At 39.6% G+C, this 23,928-nt stretch overlaps 1 protein-coding gene across 5 annotated transcripts in view; it reads right to left on the bottom strand.

The window, feature by feature from the left end:
• fry.S (FRY microtubule binding protein S homeolog) overlaps positions 1–23,928 on the bottom strand; it is a 275,333-nt gene that overhangs the window by 29,512 nt on the left and 221,893 nt on the right. For 4 of the 5 annotated variants that reach the window (XM_041584507.1, XM_041584502.1, XM_041584504.1 and 1 more), the window contains 14 exons: positions 21,242–21,427; positions 20,048–20,246; positions 16,398–16,519; positions 14,276–14,463; positions 13,251–13,345; positions 11,505–12,112; positions 9,777–9,874; positions 9,519–9,689; positions 8,213–8,353; positions 7,928–8,107; positions 7,460–7,621; positions 6,590–6,664; positions 2,510–2,680; positions 903–911 (listed from right to left, as the gene is read on the bottom strand). In XM_041584507.1, coding sequence (XP_041440441.1) covers positions 903–911; positions 2,510–2,680; positions 6,590–6,664; positions 7,460–7,621; positions 7,928–8,107; positions 8,213–8,353; positions 9,519–9,689; positions 9,777–9,874; positions 11,505–12,112; positions 13,251–13,345; positions 14,276–14,463; positions 16,398–16,519; positions 20,048–20,246; positions 21,242–21,427 — 2,405 coding nt within the window. The remainder of the gene's footprint in view (positions 1–902; positions 912–2,509; positions 2,681–6,589; positions 6,665–7,459; positions 7,622–7,927; positions 8,108–8,212; positions 8,354–9,518; positions 9,690–9,776; positions 9,875–11,504; positions 12,113–13,250; positions 13,346–14,275; positions 14,464–16,397; positions 16,520–20,047; positions 20,247–21,241; positions 21,428–23,928) is intronic. The other variant, XM_041584506.1, reaches the window with a different exon arrangement.

The raw sequence follows: 23,928 nt of genomic DNA on the forward strand, positions 1-23,928 counted from the left end.
AAAAAAGAAGCAATTTTTGCCAATATTTGGTTTAAAAGAAATAAAAACGAATGCTGTACTGGAATATTGCTGCGACTAATGCTTGGATGCTCCTTGCAATCCTAAAAATCATTTTGTATTGACATCATTATTAATAAGTAATATTTTAAAAAATTCAATTAACTCTTCCTTAGCTAGCTTTCCTTTCTGCTCCTATTAAAATCGATTATAGGCCACCACTGTCAGTAGTTCAACAAATGCAAATGACCCTTTCAATGATCTTGCTTTTTTATTTTGAGAAAGAGATTTTCCTCTGAATTCTATGAGGGGGGGGGCAAGAGGACTGCAAAAACGTTGCTTGATATATTAGTGCATTTTTCCACATTTTGTTTCTGTTACTAATGCGCAGTCATTATATGTCACTGCTGTTGCTATACATTTCACAGTTTTCTTTACTCAGACTTTCCTATTGGAAGAGAAGCCATGCTGGTGCAGTGATTTGGCTGTACATTCCTTGGATTCCCAACTAGGAATGTGAAGTTATAGAATAAGTGAGAGAAGCCTCCCAGCTGTTAGGGAGAACAACAGCGAATCCATTCTGATGCGGCAAATATTCACATGCAGTCATGGCAGTGCAGAGGGAGATACTGCTATACAGTTATTTGTGGTTAGCGATTTCATTGCAAGTAGATTTATTCCTACCCAGTGAGGAAAATGATACAGTGCAACAGGTTCAAAATCAGCCCCTTCTGCTTTTACTGAACTACATCTCCCACCGCCCTTGGCCAGCTGAGAACGATGGAAGTTTTAGTTTGACAGGAGTCAGAGGGCAGAAAATGGTGATGTGCTGTAGTGACTTCTACCATATAATTACACACATTAGCTCTTGTGTAGAATAGAGATATATATATATATAATCTTACCTGAAGTTCCTGGTTAGCAGATAAAACAAACAAAACAAAAAAATGAAAAGAAAAGCTTTTTAAAGTCTGCATGAAACAGATTGAGCACAGTAACACACATTGCTTTCTAACAGACAAACAAAGCGGGGCGACAGCCATATATATACAAGGTCCAAGCTGGGACTGGGATGACGAGGATTAAAAAGCAGAAAGAGTAAGTGCATCAGAGGCTTTGGCACACTAAGAATTTTTGGGGCCATTTAACCCACTGTGGCCCCTTGAAATATCCTATTGCTGGCACATACACCTATTCAGCTAAGAATCACATCACAATGGCCTATGGCTGTATTTTGATGCAAGTTCCATTGCCAGAATTGGGAGATTATAGTGAATTATTTGGGGTGTTTTGGTGATGTATTTTTAGTGTGGGGGGGTTGGTTCATTTGGCATTGTTCTCAATGTGTCACGTAGGGGCACATTTACTAAGCTCAAGTGAAGGATGCGAATGAAAAAAACTTCGAATTTCAAAGTATTTTTTTGGGTACTTTGACGATCGAATAGGCTACTACTATTTTTATTCGATCGATCGATCGAAGTATTTGAGCTAGAAACCTTTGAATTTGATATTCGAATTTTACTTCGAGGGTTCATTAACTCTCGAAATTCGACCCTTGATAAATCGGTCCCTTAATGTTTATAAGATAAACATAATTGTACTAGTAATTTAGAGAGCGGCTCGTGGGTGATATGCTGAAGAATCCAAAACGTGTGCAAATTTGCATTGTGATGTAACCCATGGCAAGCAGTTTTTGCTTTCATTGTCCTACCTGCAGCTGGCTACTCACTTTCTGGCTGCCGTAGATTACCGTCCAAGTGCAAACTTGCCCAGTGATGATAAATGAACCTCGCTATGTGTGTAAACAGTTGGTCTTGTGTTAATTAACAATACAACTTTGATCAGAGTGCAAGTGGCTGTGCAGTATGAGGGTGGCTGTGTAACACAACGCCCCAAAGAAGAGTCGATTTATCGCCGTGGGACTAAATCTCCCCGAATCTGAGAGTGTGTCTCTGCCCTAAATGTGAGTAGCTGTGTAATCTGACTGATATCACACCAGTGTGAGGGTAGTTGTTGATATTGTATTAGGGCAGAAACACACGCTCTGATTCGGGGTTGATTAGTCACCCGACGACAAATCTCCTCTTCATCGGGGCGACTAATCTCTCTGAACTGCCTCCCGCCGGCTAAAATGTAAATCACCGGCGGGATGGCAATCGGTGCGATTCGTTTTCTGAAGTCGCACGAAGTCGCCTCATAAGGAAAACGAATCAATCCGAGTGGAATCCCGCCAGCAATTTAGATTCTAGCCGGCAGGAGGCAGTTTGGGAGATAAGTCGCCCTGAAGAAGAGGCGATTTATTGCCGGGTGACTAAATCTAAGAGTGTGTCTGCCCTAAGTGTGAGTAGCCGTGTAATCTGACTGATATCACACCAGTGTGAGGGTAGTTGTTGATATTGTATCAGTAATATGACTGATATCACACCAGCATGGGGGTGGCTGTTGATAGCAGATCAGTGTAGGTATGCAAGGACAGAGTGTGGTAGCGGAGCTTCTGCTTTGTTTATCTTACCTCTCCATCCTCTAATTCCACATCCAGGAAGTCAAAGTCCCTGAAGACCCTGAACTGCTGCTCGCTGTTTGTATCGTCCATGGTATCTTGCTCTCTGATGGTATCTTCAGAGGATACCAGGCTGGTCTGGTGCTCGATTAAATCCAAATCCCCGCATGAAGAAAAAATGACCTGTGGGTTGAGAAATGGGAAGGTTTAGTGCCTGCTGCTCTAGTTAGTCGCTTCTCTCCCAAGTGCCGGCACTTGACATCCAGTTGCTTTCCAGTACACACCTAATTCCTTTGCTTGTTATTTTTAGATTGCTCTCGGAATATTTATGTTGGACAGGTGCCCCCAGATTTCTGCCCAACAAAGTGAGCGACGATGTAGGAACTTATTCAAGAGCCGAGGCCTGCAGGTTCCTCCAGACGACACATTTTGTATTGTCTGAATTGTTTACACCAAATGTTTATAAGCGCTCAGTTCAATAGTACAGAGTGGTGATAAAGATCAGGGGAAAAATGCAGAGGAAATTGGGAAAAGCGAGGCTGAGATGCTGTGAGTAACCCTTTAGTCACCACTATCGTCTCGCTCTATTACTCGCTGGGCACAAAACATTTCTACATAGATACACACAATAACGTCTCCGTAAGGATGTGCTTATGATTGCAAACACTTTACAAACGTGTACAAACAGACTGAGACCGAAATAAAACATTCACCCGGGCAATTCATATGAACAAAATCAGAATGGAAATCATTTTGTGGGTAAATGACCTTATTAAAGGGGACATTTATAATAAAGCTGTTGTAAAGCACGATTATGTCAGGGTTATCCTAAGATTTGATTATTAAATAATAAGACAATTGGGCTTTATTATTGCTATTTGGTTTATTTTTGATTTTATATGTTATTTCGGCTTGTTTTAAGCTAAATAACATCTGTAACTGCACTGCTAAAACTGGTGTGTTTGCTTCAGAAACACTACTATAGTTTATATAAACAAGCTGCTGTGTAGTAATGGTGGAAATTGAAAAAAGACTATATGGCACAGGTTAAATAGTGGATAACAGATAACACCATTATGTTCTACAGAGCCTGAACCTTTTCTCCTTTGAATGGCTGCCCCCATTGCTCCACAGCAGTTTAATTATATAAACAATAGTAGTGTTTCTGAAGCAAATACAGTAGTTTTACTAGTGCAGGGAAACACTACATTATATTTTATATTTATTTTAAAACACTTTAATTTTTGATGTTACTGTTCCTTTAAGGATCAATTACACTTTCCAGTGTGATATATACAGGCATGGGACCTGTTATCCAGAATGCTCAGGTTTTTAGGATAACAGATCTTTCCATAACTTGGATCTTCCTACCATAAATCTAATAGAAAATCATATAAATATTAAATAAACCCAATAGGCTGGTTTTGTTTCCAATAAGGATTAATTATATCTTAGTTTGGATCAAGTACAATAAACTTTTTTATTATTACAGGAAATCATTTTCAAAATTTGGATTATTTGGATAAAATTTGGAGTCTATGGGAGACAATAGCCTTTCCGTAATTTGGAGCTTTCTGAATAACAGGTTTTCAGATAATGGATCCCATACTTGTACAAGGGGGCAACGTTACAAATATAGGTGCTAGTTTGTACCACTGCAGTTATCCACAACAACCAATCAGCAATTACTTTTTGAAGTTTGAAAAAAAATAAGTAAGAAAATAAAAACCAAAAATCTAATTGGTTCACAGATGCAATGTGGCACCTATGTAAGTAAATTAGCTCCACAATCTAAATAAAGCCTGGCCTTATCCTTATAGATAAAGCCAGTGTCCTAAATGTCTGGGTACTTTTCCTCCGTGCCCAATTATCCAGAGATTTTGGCAAAAGATACTTTATTATGCTGAAACCACCTTAGCACTCCCTAATATACTGTCACCCAGCCTATGTCTTCTGTGTATTGTGGAAACGCTACCACTGAGACTTCCAGCTAAGCTGTGCCATTTGCAGTTGTTCCACTATACAAAAAAAGGCAATATTCCTACTCTGGAAATCCAAGGGGCAACCCTCTTTACGTTTCTGGAAAAAAACTCATTAATGACTCTTTACCCAAACAGAAACTGGTATATCAGGCCATATATCATATCAGGTCATTGCTTTATGGCTAATTTGTACTGTGTTTGTTTTTTACGTATTTACATTAAGAGGCAGATTTACTAAGCTCGAGTGAATAGTTCGAATGCAAAAATATTCGAATTTCGAAGTATTTTTTTGGGTACTTCGACCATCGAATTGAATTCGATCGAATCAAATGATTTGAATGATTTGAAGTAAAAATCGTTCGGCTATTCGACCATTCGATAATTGAAGTACTGTCTCTTTAAAAAAACTTCGACTTCATACTTTGCCACATTAAAGTTATCGAAGTGCAATGTTAGCCTATGGGGACCTTCCAGAGCATTTTTATTTTTTGATCGAATAAAAGTAATTCGATCAATCGCTTAAAATCGTTCGAATCGTTTGATTCGAAGGATTTTATCATTCGATCAAACGATTTTTATTCAATCGTTTGATCAGACCTTTTGCGCTAAAATCCTTCGAATTCGATATTCGAATTCGAAGGATTTTACTTCGAGGGTCGAATTAGAGGGTTTTTTAACCCTCGAAATTCGACCCTTGATAAATCTGCCCCTAAATATTGCTGGGCGCATGCAGAAAACTGCAACTAAGGGTCAAATTCACTAAAATCATTCATTTAATTCACTAAATTCCACCACACTTCGCACCACTTCGTTAGGTGCAAATTCATTACTACGTTAATTCACTAAAATACGAAGTTGCATCTCAGCAGCCGAACACTGGTGAAGTTTTAATAGCGTTAATTTGTCAGCGCGAGCATTTCATAGTGAACTTTCTCTAGCATTCATTTCTGCCTAGCCAAACTTCAGTAGTACGCTTACGCTTAGGTCCATTTGAATAGGGTGAGTACATATAGGTCCTATATATGTCTTTATTAGAGATGTTGGTGCAAATGCTTGAAGTGGCCACTTATTATTACAAATGTCCAAGGAAACAAAATAAAGACAAAATAGATCCTCTAATGTCCTAGACATGAGCCCACCCTAAAACAAATGTGACATGCCCCTCAACAATAGAACTTTTGAAGGCAATCCCACTTTAAAAAATGAAAAAACGCCAGCGTTTTTTACATTTAATGACTTTCCGGCATACAGGAAATTATGTCACTGACAGAAGATTGAAGAGGATGTAGTTTCATCTTATGAGTTCGCCGGGTCTAAGGTGGCGAAGGAAACTCTGGTGAAAGAGGTAACGTTATGTGAAATTCGCACTTTAGTGAATTTGCGAAGTAACAAGCATTAAGTGGAAATTCTCCTGGCGATAGGGGGCGAAAATGTGCTAGCAATGGTCTCTATCGCTAGCGAATTGTCCTCTACGCCTGTTAGTATATTGGCAATGTCCCTGCGGATGAGATTTCTGGTGAATTTTCGCTAGCGACAGCCACTTCGCCCTTTAGTAAATCTGCCCCTAAATGTTTGCTGCTACAATCATGTTTGATGTGATTTTAAATGGAAATCCACTGTACTTATAACAAGAGCAGCGTGAACAAAGTATTTCCTCTGCTCCCATAGTGACTCTGCAATTTACAGGGGATGAAAAATATAACAGCAACTATAGATTATATTATATTCTAAGTATAGAAGAAATGCATTTTCAACACAAGACCTACTAAGTGCATGGCCCATGAGTAGCCCCAATGAATTGCGCAGCCATTGTAGGTGGAGAGGAAATGATCAAATGGCTTTGTTTTATCCCAATCAACACAAAACATGTACTGCTGTTCTTAAGATTTTCATTAGACAAGGTAAGGAAACAGATGTTTTCTGCAATGGGACTGCACAGCAATCTCCAGAGAAATACCGACGCAGGACCCTGGCACATGTCCACCATGACATCTTAGTTCTCTCCTTTCCTGAGCACAATTAATGGCGATGAGATACCTCTGTATGTAGGACGGGAAACACAACGGCAAGTAAAGGCAAGGAGATAACTCCAGTGGAGAGAGGAACTTACGGAAGGATTTTTGCTAAGCCCAACCTCTTGGCCGCACAACGTAAGGACATTCACCAACTTCTCCCTCGTCTTCTTCTGTGAAATCAGAAAGTAGCAAAAAAAAAACAAGAGAGAGTTTATGTTGGCTCTGCTCCTACTGATTAAACAGCTCAGTTGCCATCATATTAATAACAGGAAGCACAGGATAAGACAAGGCTCGCTAATGCTTCTTAAGTGCTTCTTCTTAATGCACCGACCAAGTAGATCCGCACTCCCAATATTAACTCTTCAATCGTCTACCCGGGTGCTGCTCCTGGGATTGTATGTACATAAACAAAGTATGGTAGTGCACTCCTGGGATTTAAATATTGTTCAAATCTTTAATCCATTTATGGCACAATATAGATGTTTCGGCTCCCATCTTGATAAAGGCTCTAGAGGGGAGCCGAAATGTCGATATTGTACCATAGATGGAACAAAGGTTTGAACAATATTTAAATCCCAGGCGTGCGCTACCATACTTTGTTTATGTATATATATATATATATATATATATATATATATATATATATATATATATATATATATATATATATATATATATATATATATATATATATATATACACATTCATTCCATATAGAACAGCACTCTCAGGACTTAAAATGATAAAAAAAAGTTTTTATTTAGTCACAAGCTGTTTTATGAATAAAAACATTTTTTATCATTTTAAGTCCTGAGAGTGCTGTTCTATATGGGATGGATTAAGATAATGTGTTGAACGTGCACCCAGGCATATGAACACTTTATTGTCGAGAGTGCTGGCTTCCTGTGGGTATATATATATATACACACACACAAGATACAAGATATTTCACCAGAAATGGATACCTGAGAAGTCTGAGGTCTTTTCCAACTAACAGGTACCAAAGCATTGGAATTGGAGCCAGAGGAGGTAGAAGAAGTGCTCCGGGTGACAGGAATTACTCTGCATTTACCGTCACGCCCTGCGGTGCTTTGTAAGTCATCAAACCTTCTGCCAATGATAGGGGTCTGAAATAAATTATAAGAGGCTTATTGTTAAACATACTGTATCAATGCTACTGGCCACGGACGAAGCCAATTACGTATAAACAGATCGCAAGGTGCTCTATCAATAAAAACTGTACTGTGAGTGAAATACAACCCAAAAAAGATGGGCTGTTTACCCAGTATAGTTCAGAGTTCTTGTCCTTTGCCATATGCACATTTGCAATATGGAGTGTTACCATGAAGGCAGCAGTAGGACAAGGATTCCCATATGTGCAGTGTCCACCGGATAAAACAGAAACAGCTTGGAAATTCAGGCTAATGATCTACCTGGGAGACATCAAAATGAAAATCCAGAGTTTTCCCTGGGAGCTCCTTTGAGGAACTCGTCCAAAGACGACTGATTTCGAGCTTTGTCAAATCTCCATGCTGATAGGCAGGTAACACTAGGCTTGCAGAGCGAGACACAACCAGCTTTAAGATGTTCAGGGCTTCCTTCCAGTGGATACTCTAAAAAAGAAAAAAATGAAAGCGTGTCCATATATATATCTACATATAGTTAAATCAGTAGCCACAAACTAGCCCATGTTAGTTACTAGATAAATCCATTCTTACCTGTACATGTTTTTCAATAGTCTTAAGCACTTCCATGTTGAACTGCTTGCCAGGAATAAGGGACATGTCCATGTGGTTTAGAAGACTATAGATGATTTGCAGAAGAGACTGCTGCATGCTAGGGAGGCCTTTTTCTAACAGCTGTAAAAATAATACAGTTCAGGCTAATTGGTATCCAAGCGAAAAAATCCCTCACCATTAAAATATTAGCCCTATTTTATTCTGTAGCATATTTAAGAATTACAAAAATTACTGTCATTATTTGCTTCCTGCATTCCATGCAATTTGTATATGGCCTCACGTTAATATGATTCTATTGTGGCAAATTCACTATGCGCCGAAGCGCCTAACGCTAGCGTCAATTCGCTAGCGTTGGTCATTATCGTTACTTCGCAAATTCACTAACGAACGCTGGTGTAAATTCGCTAGTGTTACTTCGCACCCTTACGCCTCGCGAATTTGAGCAACAGACGTAACTACGCAAATTCACTAACGCGCGCATTGTTCTGAACGCCACCTTTTACGCTAGACTTCCTTCGCCACCTCAGACCAGGCGAAGCGCAATAGAGTAGATAGGGATTGCTTCAAAAAAAGTTCAAATTTTTTCTAAGTCCCAAAAAACGCTGGCGTTTTTTCTATATTATGGGTGATAGGCTGAAAAAGATCGAAAAATTTTTTGGGGCTCCCCTCCTTCCCCCCTACATTTCCTAACTCATGGCAACTTAACTATACAGGGGGCACATGTGTAGGGCAAAAAAAAAATTTTTATTTTATGTTTTGAAGGTTTCCCAGGCATTTGTAGTGATTCTACGTATTCCTCCATTGAAATTTGAATTTGGCGCCGTATGCAAATTAACCATCGCTAGCGTAACTTCGCTTCGCTTAGCGAATCAACGCTAGCGCAACTTCGCAACCTTACGCTACCCCTGAGCGCAACTTCGGATTTTAGTGAATTTGCGGAGCGCTGGCGAAACTACGCCTGGCGAAGTGTGGCGAAGTGCGCCGAAGTTACGCCTGGTGCAACTACGAATCTTAGTGAATTTGCCCCTATATATGCTCTACTTTACTGATTTTGCACATGCCTTTCTGATGCCCCTTTTTATGCATTCCCTGTAGTACTTTAGCAAAGGCACATACCCACAGTTGTGATCAATCTTTACAAATGTCTGTTTGCTCTCAATAAATGGATTGATACAACTCATTATAAAACAAAAGACCGTCAAGAGTTGTTGGCAGTTATCAAATGAAGGGCTAGCTGTATGTGTCAATACCAAAATGGACCTTGAATATTAGACTGGAATGTTACCTCGGCTAAGTAGGTCACCATATTAATGGTGATGCCAGCAAAGGCTTCATGCAGGTAACGGCACACCACATTCACCCACGTAGCGCAGTCCCTTGTGTAACTGTGGGTTTTATAAAGAGTCATCACATGTGCCAGGTTTGAGAGCTTTGCGTTTTTCTCCTCCAGACAAACCTAGTGGGAAAGAGAAAATATTATAATGGTAGGTGACCATGGTAGGGAGTAAAGAACGGACTAGGGTTGAAGTGGGAGTTACATTACCTGTGCAATTCGCTCAGCTATTTCCTTACAGAAGGGATTTGGATTGTCGAAGTGATGAATCAGATGGGGTAACAAACACAAAATATTCAAGGGAAACCCTAAAACAGGAAGAAAATGCACAGGGTAAACAGGGATTGTATGGCTGCCAATAATGGTTTCCCATCGGTTTTATTGCACAAAGCCGGGCTTCTCAAAAAAAAAAAATGGTGGAAAATTCTGCATTCGTACCATTCTTCACTACCCAAGTTATTATTTTTTTTAAAGGGGAGCAATTTGTGAAATTTAATATTTGATATAAGCTTCATCATATTGAAATAAGAAACTTTCTAAATACAATCAAATAAATATTCTGCATTGTTTCTGAAATAATCAAGTTTATCTTCACTATTCCTCTCTCAGCATCTGTTTCTCTTCATTCTGTCTTCATGCAGCAGTTGGGTGTCAGATAGTCATTGACAGTTAGATCCAATATATCTTAGATATATATATATATATATACACCCAAGAATAGAGTTGGCAATTTCCCTGCTGTTGGCAAAAGCACAATATCTCTGCCTTTAGCCTCGCTGCTAGCCAGGCATGAAAAGCAGCTAACTCATCACCCTCACACAAACCAGACAGAGGGACTCTTGCTCAGAAAATAATTAAAGATGTTAAAAGTATTAAAAAATGTACAGAGCCACCATATCTATCTGGGAAGATATCAAAATGAAAGTCTGGTAGAACAGACAACTTTATACATCAGGGGGCCGATTCACTAAGGGTCGAATATCGAGGGTTAATTAACGCTCGATATTTGACTAGGAATTAAAATCCTTCGACTTCGAAGTCGAAGGATTTAGCGCAGATAGTTCGATCGTACTTCGACTATCAAATGGTCGAATAGTCAAACGATTTTTAGTTCGAATCCTTCGATTCGAAGTCGTAGTCGAAGGTCGTAGTAGCCCATTCGATGGTCGAAGTAGCCCAAAAAAAACTTCGAAATTCGAAGTTTTTTAACTTCGAATCCTTCACTCGAAGTTAGTGAATCGGCCCCCAGATGTCAATGGCGACACAAATGCACTGGGCACCACCATTTCTTCACCTAAAAATGGTGTAACTTGAACTGCTTCAGGGGTATCTGAGAGCCCCTAGACAACCCCCAATACACCCCCGACAAGAAAAAGCCAGGACTGTGTATACAGCATGAAGTATTTCTTCATCTAAACAAAGCTTCCTCCTTCAATGTTTAAAAAGTTGTGGATTATCAGTTTTTTGCTATGTAAATCGTGCCATGGAGCCCTGCATTAGAAAATTCAGATCTACTAATAAGCTTTTCTATTCGAAGCTTTGTGAAAATATTACAGCAACTGAGATGTTGACACCCCAAATAATTGCTTTAAGAGATTGAGACTCCAGTCTGAAAACTGAAATGTGTCCAGTTGATATATGACATTGGAGTATGCAAGGAAAAAGGCAAAACTTATATCTCTGTTCATCTAATAAACAGGTGAATGCATTATTACTTTATTGTTGTATTTTGGATTCACTTCTGTTTGGGGTTATCGATCGATATCTGGTGGATTTTTGGTCTGATATCGATTGGCAGGACCCGTCGGGAGCCCCCACACAGGGGCAGATAAGATGCCGAATTGGTCTAAAGCACCGATATCGGCAGCTTTAATTTGCCCGTGTATGGCCAACTTTACTGCTGAATGCATTGGCAGATGAGATGTGGATGGAGCTTACCTATGACTTGTGATGAATCCACCATGGATACTCGGGACACTGGAGTCAGCATACTAAACAGGTGGAGGGTCAATTCGGTTGTCGTGAGAGAAGTGAATCCTTTAAGCAGGAGCTGCTGCAGTCCAGAGAAGTCTGTCCACTTGAGTTGTGCTTGCAGTTTCTCAAGCTTTTCCCTGTTCTCGGATTTGTCCAAAGGCAAATGAGAAAAAAGTTTGTTGAGCAGTCTCAGGGCCATCAAATACTCAAATTCAAAATCAGACTCCATTAAAGCCACAGCAACCCAAAATATGGTGGCCAACAAATTGGCAGGGTTGTTTATGTGAGATGGATCTGAGATACTGTCTTTGAGAGACGAGTTGCTTCTGGTTTTAGGAGAGAACCCCTGCTGAGTACAAGCCTGAATCCGGTCTAAGGTGGCACTTCGTGGAGGATCAGAAGATTTGTCACCCGCCCCAAACTTTTTAGGAACAGAAAAGCTTCTCTGGTGCCTACTTCGTTCAGCTGTTGCTGTGCTGCCACCTACCATCCCCGTATTTACATTTAGTTGGCCAGTACTTTTTGTGTTTGCAGTTAATTTGCTGCTTGAGTTCAAGTCTGGAGAAGATGACCTGGAAACAAAAGACAAGCATTTTATAACAAGATATAATAAGGAACACTCATGCTGAAAGACCCTCAACTATTGACCACTAGCGGTATTAAAAATATGCAAATTTTGCAAATAAAGATTTAGGAGCATATGAGGACTTACATATAGGGTCTCAGGTATTATAATGGGACAAAGTTCACATTACCTCTAGCTAATTTGCATATTGTGTCCAAATCCTCACTCCCAGAATTGAATGTGGGGCTCTGATATAATAAGCACCAGGAGTGCTTTCTGACACTGCACATATTTGGGTGCATGATGGTTAGAAAGTGGGCATTTTTTGGAACACCCCCTAGTTTGTGCGTCAACAACACTGTGCACCTTGCACTAGATTTTTTTTAAAAGCACCAGGTGCCAGTGTTCCATACTATGCAACCCCTTAGTACTATCACACTTGCTTTGGAGTCTCAGATGTAATGTATATTACTACATTACAGTGTATACAACTGGAGACAATTACATTTTTAGAGAAATGTTGTCAGGACTACTTTCCTACTGACCATCCACACCTGGGAATGACAACTTTTTGGCCTTGCAGATGGAAGTACAACTTCAAGGGGCTATTTATCAAAATTCGAAATATCTCATTATTTTCTGAAAGCTGCTCAGACTAAATCCGCACGTTTTTCCCCTTATTTATCAATACATTTTCCAGAAAATTACCTGTGCGGGAAAAAAAAAAATCAAAACAATTGTGAAAAAATTCGAATCGTACAAATTTTTCCGAAAAAATTAGATTTTCAGATTATTGCACGAAACCCAGCGCAGATCGGGATATCTTCAGGACGTCTCCCATTGACTTCTACATGAACTCAGCAGGTCTGAGTTGGAATACTTTTTTATTCAGACTTTTAAAACCCTTTAGGTTTAAAAAAAAAATTTTTTCCTCTAGAGATGTGGATTTTATAGTGAAAAAAACAAAATTTTTTTGAGTTTTTGGCATTCGACTTCAATAAATAACCCCCTTAGAGTCACAATAATAACTGAAGTGCTAATGCACCTATTCTTACAAAATCAACCTAGATTCTGCGCTGCTTACACTAAATTATACACATGTAATATGTAGGCAAATTATCAATTAAATACAATAATTAAATTACCGGGATAGCACAGCCAAGAGGTCACTGTTCTTCAAGCAGTCAGCTAAATTATCGACAGCCGCTTCCAATGTCAGGAGCACTTCCATTACATAACCCTATAGAATAATATGGCAATGAATATGATGTATAAAGCACCTTCATTCAATAAACATTTACTAGCAATAAGAATAATGACATAATAATCTGTAATTCCTACAATTGTAAAAAATGCGATTGCTGGAAATTTTTCTTGGTTTTTACATGGGTCACGGGCAGTGTTCGGCTGGCCCCCCTGTGATACCAGGAAACTTCCGGATGACCCAGGTGGCCCTCCTGCTTCTAAACATTTGGCCTATTTCATGACCATTTGCTATTTGTATGAGAATTTAAAGATTCTGGAATAATAGATTAAAGTGTCTAAAGAAAAGAGACTAGGAGATGTTGAGTGAGGAGAGGAAGAATAATAGTACTGAGAGTGGGCCCCTGGTCTAAGGTTTTTGGGTCCGACACTGGTGATGGGTCACTAGCACTGAAATTATAAAGGAACAGCCAAAACTGAATGGAAGTAGAATTGGGGATGGTATAGGAGACTGCATGAGCTCAGACCTGCATAATAAAACGTTTTAGCATACAGTTGCCAGAGTAGAAGCATTTCATAGAGGTTAGTCTTTCAGTAATTGGAAAAGGCTGTGTTCTGCAATTACAGGGGTAGATGTAGAAAAAATGTTGGATGGGGGTTTTCATAGAAGCAACTATGTGCCTAGCAAAGAAACAGGGTACTAACCATATCAACTTCAATGGCACACACAAACTTGTCATTGCTTGCTTTTTGGAACCAAATGGCTGGTGGTAAGTACTGATTGTACTCAATGCAATGATGCCCTACATGACATATCTAACTACAACCTGGGGGTGGGGCACCTACTGATAATACATATTGCCTGACATTTTCTGAAAATACTCTTTCTTTTCAATTGCTGGAAACAAAATTTCTTTTATGTCCCTATAAGTAATGCAACCGTAGGCAAATCAGGGTTAGAACGTGCCTGTATTTCATCACCGTATTCTCCTATAACCTCCACCAATCTGGAGAGAAGGTCAGATAAGGCGTGGGCAGAGAGCGGCTGCTTAAGGGCCCTAAGAATCTGGAAAGAGCGCCCCGCGTAATGTCTAGAGGAGCTGGCAAGGGCCGTCTGTAGAGCCACTTCACTCAGGTGCTGTTCCAAGTGGAAACCTGGGGAAGAACACAATACAAATATTTTAACAAATCGCGTTTTATATATTTTTGCCTTAAGGAACATAATGGTCTTTTTGCCCTAAGGAACATAATGGTCTTTTATATACATACAAAATTTGAGAAATAAGTACAAAGAGTACAAGCTGTCACAAATACACATTTACTTCTTAAGTAGCCCATAGATTTGTCTGAGTGAATCATGGACGCCTAGAATAGACATGTACAGATGACATTCATATTAACAAATAGGGAAAACATTGCTACAATTTGATTTAAAGAGAAACTTCACCTAAAATGTAATTGCAACTGAAAGCAGTGTCCGTCTGTCCCTTTCTATCCTCTGCAATACTGGTGATGGCTCTGAGTATGTTTTCCAAAAGATCTGCTAATCAGGTGGTAAAGAGCAGTGGGCAGAACATGACAGACAAATATTGCTTTCAACAGCAATTACATTCACAAATTATATATATATATATATATATATATATATATATATATATATATATATATATATATATATATATATATATATATATATGTTATTAAGGAGTAGTTCTAACTTTTATTATATTGTAGAATGTAGAGATCTTTAATTGGTCTTTGTATTCCTCTTCAGCCAAAAAAAAGATTGCTGAAAGAGGCAACAGTTTTATTGCTATTGTTACTTTTTATTACTTACCTTCCTCCACTATTCATATTTCTGTCTCTCATTCAAAGTAGTGCCTGGTTGCTAGGGTAAATTGCACCCTAGCAAACAGGTAGATACTAATATCGAAAACTGGAGAGCTGCTGAACAAAAAGCTAAATAATTCAAAAAACATAAAAAAAGAAGACCAATTGCAAACACTAAGGGGGTTATTTATCAAAGTCCGAATTTATCTCAATATTTTCTGAAAAAAACTCAGACCAAATCCGCACGGGTTTTTTGGACTTATTTATTAATACACTTTCCCGAAAACATTGTTTGCAGGAAAAAAATACGAAAGAAATCGTGAAAAATCAGATTTTCACAATCTTTTCAGATTTTTCAATATTTTTTCGGAGTTTCATCCGAAAACTCGGAAATTTGCACGAAAACTTAGGGGTATTGGCAAAAACTGACTTATATGCAACCTCGACAGGTCTGAGATGCCGGATTTTCAGATTAGGACTTTTCGATCCTCGGGGTTTAATAAATAACGGGAAAAAAAAAATCGCATTTCTTTTTAAAAGTCTGATATTTATTTTAAAAAAATCATGATTTTTTTGTGATTTTTGCATTCAGAGTTTAGTAAATAACCCCCTAAAAGTTAATTTAAAAGGCAAACAACCATTTAATGTATACTGGGAAGTTGCTTAGAATTACATTTAGGGCTAGTCCACACGAGGAGATTCGGGGAGATTTTGTCGCCTGGCGACTCGTCTTTTGAGCGACTATCTCCCCAAACTGCCTCTGTGTTTTCCCCCATAGGCTACAATGCAAAGTCGCCTGCACACACGGCGATGCGTTTTCAATAGTCGCCCAAAGTTGCCTCATGCTTTTGCCGACTATTGAAAATGCATCGCCGCGTGTGCATTAGCGCAGGCGACTTTGCATTGCAGCCTATGTGGAAAAACGCTGAGGCAGTTCAGGGAGATAGTCGCTCAAAAAACGAGGCGATTAGTCGCGAGGCGACAAAATCTCCCCGAATCTCCTCGTGTGGCCTTACCCTTACTTGCAGTTGTTTGGATGGCGTTCCCCTTTAACCAACTGTTCTCAAATGTTCTCACTGAAAGTTCTTAAGGATGGATCCTTTGTAATTGACATTGCAGGTATATGTGAATTCTCTTTGCCATTCACAGATTCATTTCCAGCCATTGCGGATTAAGGCAGAGTAAATCTGGATAGCTAATGCATGTCATCCTAAAAGAGAGACAACCCTGCTAAATCTGACAAAACAAAAAGGTGTTACCTGACTTGGAATCCTTAAATACAGACACAACGTGACGCAAGAAGTTGGTCAGCTGGTCAGCGCTCCTGGAATTCTGATTCTTGGGCGTGATATCTTCATGGCACCAAAGTGGCCCAAAAGCTCTGAAAAGTGTCAAAGTATATTGAAGTTTGACTTTAAAATTCAGTAGTCACTACCAGTATTTAGCTAATATTTGAGAGCTGGTCAACCACACTTTGTTACTGGATGTGCCGTACAAACTCATGCTGCAAGTCACTGACAGATTTCCCCTGCTCTAACTGGCTGATTCCAACAAGAGTCAGCAATTTGCTGAGTTATTTGCAGTAGGATTTAACTTAGGTTGAGGAATCACACTAATAAACCATTTATTATAGCGTCAAGAAAAAATAATAAGCAGATTATAAAACGTCCAGTATAGTTTGGATCTTGTTAGGTCATCTAAGTGTCAGTGGTACTGCACATTCTCAGTACGTTTGGTGCTTCTAATACTTTCATGGGAAAAAATTTTTTTTCAAACCACATCAGTTAATAGTGCTGCTCCAGCAGAATTCTGCACTGAAATCTATTTCTCAAAAGAGCAAACAGATTTTTTCATATTCAATTTTGAAATCAGACATGGGGCTAGACATATTGCCAATTTCCCAGCTGCCCCAAGTCATGTGACTTGTGCTCTGATAAACTTCAATCACTCTTTACTGCTTTACTGCAAGTTGGAGTGATATCGACCCCTCCTTTTTTTCCCCCAGCAGCCAAACAAAAGAACAATGGGAAGGTAACCAGATAACAGCTCCCTAACACAAGATAACAGCTGCCTGGTAGATCTAAGAACAACACTCAATAGTAAAAACCAATTCTAAATAAATAAACCAATTTTGTCTTGTGATTTTTATATTGTATATATTCTGTATATTGTGAGTGGGTCCCTAAGCTCAGTAAGTGACAGCAGCACAGAGCATGTGCAGTGATTCAGCAGAAAAGAAGATGGGGAGCTACTGGGGCATCTTTGGAGACAAAGATCTTTACTGCTAAAGGGCTGTGGTTGCCTTGGGCTGGTACAGCTCAAAAAAAAAGAGCATTAGCTTTTCTATCCTGACTTTTGTGTTTAGTTTTATTTCTCCTTTAAATAAACAGTAGATGGCACTGTTGTATGATTTACGTTACCAATTCAATGTCTCTGTTCAGAATCAGATATCATTAATTACAGTTTAGTACACTGTAAGGGTCTGGCCATATGGGCAGATTTTGGGAGATTAGTCGCCAGGCGACAAATCTCCTCTTCTTTGTGATGACTAATCTCCCTGATCTGCCTTCCCCTGCTAAAATGTAAATTGCCTGGGGCCGGCACACGGAACGAGTCGCCGGTAATTGCCTCACAAGGAAACTTTGGGCGACTTCGGAAAACGAAGCACTCCGTGTGCCTGCCCCCAGGCGATTTACATTTTAGCAGGTGGAAGGCAGATCGGGGAGATTAGTCGCCGCGAAGAAGAGGAGATTACTCGCCTGGCGACTAATCTCCCGAATTTGCCCGTGTGACCAGACCCTAAACCCTAGAGATATTAAACCTTCCATGTTTTCATGTTACAAACATTCAAAAACTCATTTTATTAAAAAAAAAAAGATGTTTTTCTAGAAGATGGAAGGCTTTCTGACATTTGGAAATTTGGGGAATTTTTTTCTGTATATTAAAATAATTGCAAAACTGGGAATGGGTTTAGGAAAGCCTTATCATGATGAGATTGAATAAACACGCAGGGCTGGAATGTTAAGCTCTAGTGCACCCAGTCTTTCCTGCACTGCTAATCACAAACACACCAATTAGTGCACAGATATAAACATGCCCACTTGTTCCCATATCTCACCTATGATTCATTTTAATGGCACCTCTCATCATACTGTAATAAAGCTGAAATGCTCTCATGATTACTCTGTCTCTTACAATTACAACATTAATCATATGCTAAGTATTTCCTACACCTTTTGTATACTTAGTTAGCACATGGGCATAGAAAAGTGTAGTATATTAATGATAAGGGGTCTACATGTATATGGAATACAAACACAAATGCAGGATTGCTGGATACAAAATTTGTCTCTCTGTGAAAAAAAGCAGCTCCAAGAGACGCACCCCAGCCCTGATGCGGTTTGTGCCTCCTACCGCTTTATACCTTGATCATCATACAGATGGGGTGGATAGAGGGCAGAAGGAGGATGCCTATGTGTCTCCCTCAACCCCTTTTGAATCTAGTGGGGCCTTGTGCAGTAAATAAACCCTCTTGTGTTTACAATTTAATGTGTCAGTATGTGTATAGAGCAAATTGCAAAGATCTGGGAATATAATGATAAAAATTCAAGCCTCATAGCTTTAAACAAAAATGTTTCAACATCTTAAATTTTGTTGAGAAATTGGGGAGCAAATGATCTTGGAATGCTGCCTTTATATTGGTCTGTTTGATATATCCCAATAACTAACCCTTTTTTGCCTCTCTAATTTAGCCAATAATCGTTGCTGATGCTGAACAGTAATTCCCACTATCCTCTGGTTACCATGTTTGTTGCAAACTGTAGTTCAGAAACATCCAGTCCACCACTGGTTAGAAGTGTGAGCTGCAAACAGCTCTTTAATAGTAATCTGTCCCATTTCGCTTCTCCGAAAAATTCACGAAACTCCGGAAATATTCGCGAAATGGAGCAAAATTAGCGAATGCATTGAATCAATTGGCGTCAAAATTATTTTGATGCGAGTCAATTTCGACACAAGTGACTATTTTGTCCAAATGCATTAAAGGATAAGTAAACCTTTAATATAAGTTGATGAGGGTGCTATTCTAAGAACTTTTGCAATTTACATTTCTTTTTTTCTCCAAGATATTAAGGGATACATGTACTGTTAATATGCATGAATTTTGTTACAAAATCGCCACCTGCTGGTCAGTTTCCCACCAGTCTGACCACCAAGTAGTCAAGGAAAATGTCAGGAGAAAGAAAGAGACTGCTCTGATGTTCTGCTTACTATAAAAACTAGAAAACTTTCTCAAATCTTTCCTAAGAACATCAGAGCAGTCTCTTTCTTTCTCCCTTGACTACTTTGTGGTCAGGCTGGTGGGAAACTGACCAGCAGGTGGCGCTGTTGTAACAAAATTCATTCATATTAATAGTACATGTATCCCTTAATATCTTGGGAAAAAAAGAACATTAATAATGAATGTAAATTGCAAAAGTTCTTACAATAGCACCCTCATCAACTTTACATTCACTTATTTTAAAGTTTTACTTATCCTTTAAAGTCAATGGTCTTACGTAAAATTTTGAAGCGCGCAACAATTTTTTAGTCGCGAGAATTTTCGCCACCTTTTCACATCCAATGTAAAGTTAGGGTTAACTGCGTCTTGCTGTACTCGTCTCTAGCATGGAGCTGGTACTAAAATAAGACGTGTGCTTCATGTAGTACAAACATTTTTCCAGGAACAGAAAGTCCTTGAGCGTTGATAGAGTTAAACAGAAGGCAGCAGACGTGGATGTCTGAATCCCAAGAGGTATTCAGGATATTGGCACCAAAGTGCACTGTGTTGCAAAACCCAAGCACAAGTCAGAGAGACGTTTCATCAGTGGGCTGCTGAGAAAACCATACTCAAAGTCTGCCAGCCGCTTACCTGGTGGTCAGGAACTCAATGAGCTTTCTGGCTTTTTCATCCGTCTCTGCTGATGTGTCCACATTATCAATCTCCTGAGTGATCTGGGGGAGGTTTCCGCTGCTTCCCCCCAGACTGATACTGGAGGAGGTTGAACTGGAGCTCAGACCGGAGTCTGGCACAGGAGAAGACTGATACTCCCGCATAAAGTCATAGCCACCTGCAAACCGCCAGAGAGATAATGTTGGAATGTGCTCTCATCCACATGTACTGGATAAATCTATCTAGTCATATGTGTTATATACAACTAGCAACCCTCCAGCTGTTACTGGACTACAACTTCCAGCATCCCTTGTCATAACATTAATTGCTAGAAAAACACAACAGAACACAACACAACATTGACAGATACAAGGACAGAATGTGCTAAAAGTAAACAAGTCATAATTTGAATATAGCATCTGCTGGGGGGGGGCTGCATTGCTAGGGCCCTCCTGCTGAGAACTAAAAGCCTTCTTCTGCACTCATATCACAATGATCATTCTATATTGTCTACTTAAAGGAGAAGGAAAGCGACCAAGGCAGTTTATTGCCAATAGATTAGCCACAACAGTGCAAGATACAATGCAATTTTTATTCTTAAAAATGCTTTTCCATACCTGAGTAAACAGTTCTAGACACTGTTTCTGTTTGTTTAGGATAGCAGCGGCCATATTAGCTTGCTATGACATCACTTCCTGCCTGAGTCTCACCCTACTCGCTCATAGCTCTGAGCTCAGATTACAGCAGGGAGGGGAGGAGGAGAGGAGCAAACTGAGCATGCTCAGACCCTAGCCCTGGAGGTTTAAGCTGAAAACAGGAAGTCTGATACAGAAGCCCATGCGTACACAATAGAAGGAAAGAAATGTGGTGTTTCTTTTGATAGAGGACTCAGAGCAGCATTACTTTGAGGGTTTACTGGTGTATTTATATAGACCTTTCTGATAGGGCTTACTTAATTTTAACCTTTCCTTCTCCTTTAAGCTACATTTTTTTTAAATCAATCTACCTATCTTTATGTATCTGTCTCTTTCTATTTCTTCCAAAGGTATATACTGTATGTATTGACCTAATCATCTCTCCGTTTCTCTCAAACGTACAAAACACTTGTATTCAACGAGAGAGCAATCCATAGAGAGAGAAGAGTGAACCAGGAAACAAATGCCCATTAGGTACCTGAATAAGGAAATTCCGACTGACAGGAGGACTGAATGGTGAGTGTTTTGGCTTCATTCACCTCTCCGGCCTGCAGGAGAAGCGAGGCGACAGAAGAGAAATTGCTATTGCAAGAGAGGGCAATCAAAAGATGGAGGAGGAGCCTTCTGCTGTGCTCAAACACCTCCGGCCGGTAATGGTCAAGACCTAGTGAAAAATCAAAGACAGTATCCAGTCAGTGAAGAATAAAAGAATGAGTTTCTCTTATCATATGCCCCATTATCACTGTACCAATTTATCCCTTTTCATTATTGTATTATATTGCTGAGCAGAACGTTCAGTTGCACACAGTCAGCTGTTCCCTCAAAGCCTGGTTGTAAAATAAACATACAAGAGAAAGGTGTCACAAGAGAAAAACACTTTCACAATGATTTTATAAAGCCATGACTAAAATAGGGATGCACCAGACCCACTATTTTGGGATTTTGGCTGAATTCATCATGAAAGATTCAGCCGAATACCAAACCCAGACCCTAATACACAAATCAGGGCAAGTAAGGGTTAAAGAGAACCCCACACACAGCATGTGGTTAAACATTTTTGAACTTCCTTGTCTGTGCGATGAAAAGTCATGTGATTTTTAGAATTCGGTTTGTCCAGGCACTTGGATTTGGCCGAATTCCAATCCTGCTCAAAAAGCAAAATCCCGAACCGAATTCCTGAACCGAATCCCCTAAATCTTTTAGCAGGTTCTACACACACACCCACTCCCTTCAGTTGACACTGATCAAATGACATGAAAAACAGGGAATTTCTTTGCCCAATAGAAAACCAATAAAGTCTGTAGATATTGCTGATTATTATAAAGAGTGTTCGGGAATACAACCTTAATATTTGCCTAAAACAAGGCTTTGGAACTAATACTATAAATATATTATAATTACTGTTACCTAAGCAATCATCCCAAATACATAGATCCTACTGTATATGCACCTCATTACGGACATGGTGCCAACCCGCATCCCATTCCTAGATACCCATGTGAAAAGCTAAGATCAAGTCTTTCATTTATAATAACTAGATTTATTTTTCAGCGCTTGATTACGATTGGATACTGTAGCTGCCCGACTGGACATGTTGCTTGAAAAAAAGAGAACAGCATTAACAGTAGATTTCTAAAATTATCTTTATGGGAACAGAGCAAGCTTGGCCAACACAATGCTCAAAACGTTCAGCCACCGACAAACCACAATTTACAGTCCAGGGAAAGTGATATATTTAGGTTTTGATTCCCAGAAATAACTTCCCTTTTGCACAGATTCCCTTTATTAAGAAGCAGAAATAATTCTAACATTTGGCATTTGGTAAAAGAGCTTATGAAAAGAGCAGGCAGAGATATTTCGTTACTACATTTATATGTGTAATTTATGAGCATATTTGCTTTATATGTTGATATAAATACTTCCCCCTGAGCCCACGATACTCAATACAATCTAACAGCTAAAGAAATATGGCTGTAGAGATCTGGACAACGTGTGCTTGGATTGCCATTACGTCTAACAGGTACTTGCAGTGTCGGACTGGTCCACAGGGATACCAGGAAAACTCCCGGTGGACCCAGGTGTCAGTGGGCCCTCATGCTGCTAAATATTTCATGGCCATTCCCTATTTTTATGAGAGCAAATAGGCTAAATATAGAAAAATAGAGTATAGTATGTAAGGAAAAGAGACTAGGAGAATAGAAGTTGAGTGAGGAGAGGAAGAAAAATAATGGGCCCCTGGTCTAAGATTAATTGGTGGGCCCCTGTCAAAGGTTTTTGGGTGGGCCCCTGGTGTCCCAGTCCGACACTGGGTACTTGTGTGGGTTCTGGGCATTTATGAAAGGGCAGAGAGGGATTCAGAGCGGGCCCTTGGAGAGACACATGTATATTAAAGTACAAAAGGACTATACAGAAGGCTATGGAGTGGATGTCCAGAATCAGTGGCAGAACTAGTGGGGAAATAAGGGGTGTGATTGTACCAGGGCTCACACCATCTGGGGGCCCGTTAGTGATTCGCGCACCCTTGTAGCTGCCTAGAAAATCGCTTACAGAGGGGTTGGGTGGGCCCGGCTGCACAGTCTGCACCTGAGCTTGACTCACACTCACACAGCAGTCAAACCATACCTCCCAACATTTTGGAAATAAAAAGAGGGACAAAAAGTGAAATGCGAAAAGTGAATTTTTGGCCATGCCCTTTTTTTTGGCCACGCCCCTAACAACCATGTTCATTTTACAAAATTTGGCAGGTTTGAACATATTTCTGTGTTTTTTTTCAGTTATTACACTTTTGCTAATGAAGGTGAATTGCCCTTTAAGCTGTGAGTCTAACTTCTCCCAAGAGACATGTTATCTTATATTGTTGCAATTACTTATTCGCTTATCTCATAATTGTTACAAAAGTATCTTATCTGCAGCTGTGGCCATTCTGGGCTCTCTTCCAAAAGCCAATTAAATTAGAAACATGCTGTTCAGTGCAGAGAAAATCGGGACTTTCCAGTACAAACGAGGGACTGCGGGTTGAGCAGTCAAAAGAGGGACTGTCCCTCTGAAAATGGGACAGTTGGGAGTTATAGTCATACTATAGTTTCCCACATTGCTTTTCTAACTCCCGCCCCTATGATGTTAAATAGGAAGTGAGGCAGGTCGTCATGTATGGAAAATAAATGC

This window comes from Xenopus laevis, chromosome 2S, assembly GCF_017654675.1.
Source record: "Xenopus laevis strain J_2021 chromosome 2S, Xenopus_laevis_v10.1, whole genome shotgun sequence".
Lineage (NCBI taxonomy): Eukaryota > Metazoa > Chordata > Amphibia > Anura > Pipidae > Xenopus > Xenopus laevis.